Consider the following 5,612-nt stretch of genomic DNA (forward strand, 5'->3'; position numbering starts at 1 on the left):
GCAAGAAATCCTTCATGTCGTGCCAAAAAAACATGCATACCTACATCGTAGGTGATTTCTGAAATTACCAAGGAAATAAATTGTTCAGTTGCTGCATGAAATCCTTAATGTCGTGCCAAAAAACATGCACCTACATCGTAGGTGATTTCAACATTGACTACCACTCAAACTCTGCAAGCGCGACTAACCTACTAAAAGTTTATGCAAAAGGAAAACATGACTACTAATCAAAACACCCACAACAATTTGCGGATCCACAACTGACCACATGTGGGTATCATTTACAACAACTACCCATCGCCACAACATTTCATCCTTTGGACGGACCACTCCCTCGTATACCCTTCCATAACACAATATTGCAAAAGAATATCAAACCATAGCCATGACTGTCCCATTTCATAACCTTCCATACGTCTCTAAGGGAGGCCAAGTGAATCTCGTTCATCTTGTTAGAAAAAGACTTGGAGCGAGTACACTACCAGTTATGGGTTTGGTTGATTTGACAAAAACCTGTACGGAATAACGTTTATTTTCATCGTTTTCTCCTATACACTTAGAATTTCAAGCATATTTTGTAAGAAGGTCGATCCCTCACAAAAAAAGGAACAAAACATTTCACTGCGATGCGGTGAAAATTATAATGCTGAAGGTATGATCCGCAAGATTCAAAATTGCATCATATTTTCCTTCCTCATGCCTGCCAATCACACATCAATCCGTTTTAGATCCTTTCAATTGTTAAACTATTGCACCTAATAAGAGAAATTTACCCAAACCGAGAAAACCAGATCGCGCTACCTTGTTCTGGAACTTGAGTGCAACACTGATTTCGCCTTGAGGCTGTCCCTTAGAGCCCAATACTTTGTACTTTGTCGGAGGTACATGGCCTGCCGAAAATGCTTTGTGCAAAGGAATCCTGTTGATGAACATCAAACCGCCCAGCAGTTTCAAACGACCCAAAGCATGATCATTACTAATTCAAGCCTGTCGACGTTTCGATTACTAGGTCTTTGCTCTGCTCACCAAATGATTTCAATGTCATTTGAAATAGTATGCAAGGATTGGAGTTTACTCACACAACATTTCCCAAAGGATCATCTGCCTTCATGATATCTTTGTCGAACAACTTGATGAGAACTTCAGTAACATCGCTTTCCACGTTGAAAGAGAAATTCTCATCCCAAGTAGGATCGTCACTTGCTGTACACACATTAGGATCGTAATTATCGAGACATATAACGATACGATTGTACCACAAAATCTCCTGCAACCCAAACATCCTACAACAGGCCAATGCCATAATTAGTACGCACCCTTGATGACTCCGCTCTTCTGCGAATCTTTATGACAATAGATAACCGCGTAAGGGTCGGACTTTCCTGCAAGAGAACCAAAACAGCGTGAGAAGAAACTTGGCCTCCTACCGGTAATCCATATGCCATATGAGCATTTCAATTATCCAAAAAGAGCCCAAAAATGCTGATCATCCGCTTTATCTGCCAAGACTAAACTTACCAAAAATGTCTGTATCCAGCAAGCCGTGTGCTTCTATGAGATGTATCTCCAAAACTCCATGATGTACCTGGTAGCGAGAAGTCATCAAACACCCATTACGGCTGGTCAGGATAGGCATTCCACAGAACACTACAAAAATGAGTAAAATAGCGGAAGGTATGGAGCAGGAGAGCATCAAGAGAATGAAGAGGGAGATCAGAACCTTGGGGAAAAACTTCAGACCCAACTCTAACTCCCCCTGAACCTTTCCATCGGGGCGTTGTACTTTGTACTTAGAAGGTGCTATCTCACGCTCGACAAAGACCTTTCCCAAAGGAATGCTGCAGAGTGCATACACTTCAGTCTCTCTAGGAATCTATTGGAGTACTGACAACAGGGGTTCGCTGCGTCTGATAGAAGGACCAAAACCCACAGCTCTGCAGGATGTATGGGTCCCTAAACCATCACTATCGTGAAAACTACACAAAAAGAGGGGAAGCCTTACATCACGGTTCCCATTGGCTTATTTGCACCGTGCCTCTCCTGGTCGTAAACAGCGACTTCGAGCTCATGTGGACCATCTGGAATCTCCAACAGGAAGCTTTGATTCCAGACAGGACTCTTCCCTCCATCTGGAAATGCACACACAAAACACCTAAGCACGAAAGTGACCAGCCTGCTGGGGACGGTCGCAGGAGAAACGCTTTTAAGGGCGCAATCCACAGCTTACCGTGGGCAGTCCGGCTTTGCTGTTTTTGGTCGGCAATGGAGACGATGGCAAAGGGGTCCGATTTGCCTGCAAAGCGAAGAAGATAACAGAGAAACTATTAGAAGGCAAGTCCTTCAAGGGTTGGATCCGAAGGTGGGCACGCAAGGGAGGCGGGTGGGGAGCGATACCGAAAAATTCGACATCCTTGAGGTCGAGACCACGGACGAGCTCAACTTCGACGGTTCCTTCAGGCATGGTGGTGGAGGGGATACGAGATAGGACAAGGAGAGGTTGAGGGAGCGTGGCTTTCTGTAAAAGCAAGGGGCAGAGAGCTTGGAGGAGATTGGAAGCGACGGCGATGGAGATGGAGCTTGGAGGGTGGTAGCGGCAACGGCTATGACGACGAAGCTCGAAGTTAATGTGGCTATGGAGATGGAGCTTGAGGTGAATGTGGCTATGGCGTTACGTAGTTATATTTTTACAGGGATAAGCAACTACTAGCTAGCACAAGAAGACAGACTGCAGTGTACGCGTAGTACAATGTCACGTTTAGATTCTTTTTATTCCCATTGGTCCACGTACGTGCATACGCTTTTTTGTCCACGCGTCCCTCCATCTGCCTGGCACGTGTCCCATAATCGTACGTATATCCGTTTGGACTATCCGCCGTCCACGTCTCGCACGATATTTTCAATAAATATCATTATCTTTTTCTGTGGAAAACTCCGCCAGGGCCCCACACACCGACACGCTCGGTCCCTGTTCTTAGGTCTTAGCACGCACGATGGATCACACGGATTGCCTCACATAGTCACACGTGCCACAAGGGATCTCAAGAGACTAGTCCGCCCTCTTTCTCGATCGTGAAAGGCCCAAAGAGGCACTTGGCGAGTCACATTAGGCTCTGATAACTTCATGGCGAGTCACATTACGAGATTCATACTACTGTGCAATCATGATAGCATTTAGTCATCCGTATTAATATTACCATTGTCATATACGGTTTAATGTGGTAGAGATTTATAGGCCATTCCTGAGTTATTCCCAGAGAAAGCCCTTGGACTCTCTGTGCCAAATGTCAACATATGCATGCCCCGAATGGAGACGAGAAATTCCTCTCTCCACCCAAGCATATAGGGGCTAGATACTTTTCATGATTATTGATTTGTTGCCTAGGCTTAACCCCCATGTACCCAGCCAAGAACTAGTGCCACACAACAGTAGTGTACTTCACGAGAACGTTTTCTCTCCACTGCCAACATCTGCCAACAAAGATAGCATTTTTATTAGGTTGGCAAGCTATGGGAAATGCACCCTTAGAGGCTGTCCCCATAGGCACGCTAGATCGCCATGGTAAGCAGGCCTGGTAGTCCCTATCATCTGGTGGCGCCAAACGTAAAGTTTGTAGGGAAGGGGTTGCAGAATTAACTGAGGGTCTCAGTAGTATCACCAGCTATAGCTAGCACCTTCTTCCGCCTATGGGGACAGTAGAATCACCACATCTATATTATCCATCCCGCACCCTACTTCACCAGGGTATGGGGACGGTCGAATTACCACATCTATATTATCCATCCCGCACCCTGCTTCACCAAGGTATGGGGATGGCCTCTTAGACTCTAGCAACCCAAAGCCTTTGACGAGAATGGGAAAATCATATTCCCATTCCACCTATGGTAACATTTAAAAAAAACCTAGGATAGGTTGTGTGGGAGAGAACACATGCATCATTTCATGGGATATGGCATAGTCCAATCCTAAAAAAGTGGATCCAATTCTAATTCCCATGGTATTAAGACCATGGTCCAGAAAGGTGGATCCCATTCTAGTTCCTAGGATCTTGAGCCAATTGTCCAAGGATGGAAGAAAAAGTGATTATTCTCCAATACTCTAGACCCATCCTATTTGTCATCATTATTCCCATCCTAGACCACTTGGTCTAGGACAGGAATACTCTAGACCCATCCTATTTGTCATCATTATTCCCATCCTAGACCACTTGGTCTAGACTATGACAAATAAATTCTCCTCCATCCTAGTCCCATCCATGTGGTAACTTCTAAGGGACTTCTAGGGACATGGATGGGTCTACCATGACAAATAGGATGGGTCCAGCATGACAACTAGGATGGAAATGATGCCATGTGTCCTCTCCTACCTAACCCATCGTCGTTCTTTGATTGTTACAACTTACCACATCATGGGAAAACATTTGAATATATGGATGGGAATCCCACCTTTACCCATTCCCTTCCTATTTCCTCCCACATGCTAAGACCCTTAGGCCCTCGTCACATCTATGGGACTAGGTTGGTTTATAATGGGAATATAGTTGTCATCATTATTCCCATTCTAGACCAAATGCTCTAGGTCCTAGGATGGTTTTAGAATGGGCATAGAATTTAGTTGTCATCATTATTCCCATTTTAGACCAGATGGTCTAGGTCTTAGGATGGGTTTAGAATGGGCATAGCCATTTTTCTTCCATCCTAACCATGGCCTTTAGACCCTTGGAAGAAGAATGGGATCCCCTTTTAAGGAATGAAAAGCATGGAAAGAAATGTGTGTCCTTGTCCCCACCTCCTAAATGCATGGAATGATGCCATGTCTGCTCTCCCACCTAACCCATCCTAGTTCTTTTGTTGTTCACACATGGTGGGATGGAGATATGATGAGATATATTTGAATATGCATGTGATGACCACCCAATTTCCTCCCATATAGACCCCAAACATCCCCCTTATGATAATAAACTTTAGTTAAATATTTATCCATGATTTTTAGAAATATTTCTACTTCCTCAAGATCACACCCTTTGATAGAGATCACTCACTCCATCTGCACATAATTCTTATAGACATTAGCATAGATTTGAGAAGTGCACGACATGTAGAACATCAAAATCAATATATATAAAATGCTTCAAAATATGAAAAACCCTACTGAAAAAGGAGGGCCTATGTGTACCACCCTCATGATGTAGGGTACTACATTGTTGTGCACCAATGGATCCTCTAGAATGGTATCTTCAAGGAATCAATGTTTGCTTGGGTAAACAATTTTTGGGGCCACTTTGAGGCTGCGAAGCGACGTGCTCCTATGTGAGATTTTAAATTTAGGACGGACCCATGCTCTCACTGGAAAATTTTTGGATGTCATAATGCCACACTTGCATAATAATGAGACACAATCTATTTATTCTAAACACTGTAAAGCTCAACACACGGTAGCTCTACCCTACTCCGCACAGCGCAGTCTCTGGCCTGACTACATCATGCATCTCTGCACTTCTTCATGCACCGCATTCTCTGGTCTTACCACTTGTCATCGCATGGCCTTTTGCCATAGCTTTGCCACCTCTGTCACTCGGCAGCACACCCATGCAGAGCATGAAATTTCAAGGTTG

General features: G+C 44.3%; 1 protein-coding gene across 2 annotated transcripts; it reads right to left on the reverse strand.

Moving 5' to 3' along the window:
• Positions 1-372: 372 nt before the first annotated feature.
• LOC147890600 (uncharacterized) lies at positions 373-2,692 on the reverse strand. 2 transcript variants are annotated; one of them, XM_087390519.1, is made up of 9 exons: positions 2,395-2,692; positions 2,228-2,293; positions 2,003-2,129; positions 1,721-1,838; positions 1,519-1,585; positions 1,317-1,382; positions 1,080-1,203; positions 802-919; positions 373-689 (listed from the first exon to the last, which is right to left on the reverse strand). In XM_087390519.1, the coding sequence occupies exons 1-9, from the start codon at positions 2,459-2,461 to the stop codon at positions 669-671; spliced, it is 774 nt and encodes a 257-aa protein (XP_087246645.1). In that variant the 5' UTR covers positions 2,462-2,692; the 3' UTR covers positions 373-668. The 2 variants fall into 2 exon arrangements, with proteins under 2 accessions (XP_087246645.1, XP_087246646.1); XM_087390520.1 differs by having other exon boundaries at positions 373-700; positions 2,395-2,691.
• Between the last annotated feature and the right edge of the window lie 2,920 nt (positions 2,693-5,612).

Source organism: Dipteris shenzhenensis, chromosome 19 (assembly GCF_047967505.1).
Source record: "Dipteris shenzhenensis isolate YYH24624 ecotype China chromosome 19, Dip_SZ_1.0, whole genome shotgun sequence".
Taxonomy (NCBI): domain Eukaryota; kingdom Viridiplantae; phylum Streptophyta; class Polypodiopsida; order Gleicheniales; family Dipteridaceae; genus Dipteris; species Dipteris shenzhenensis.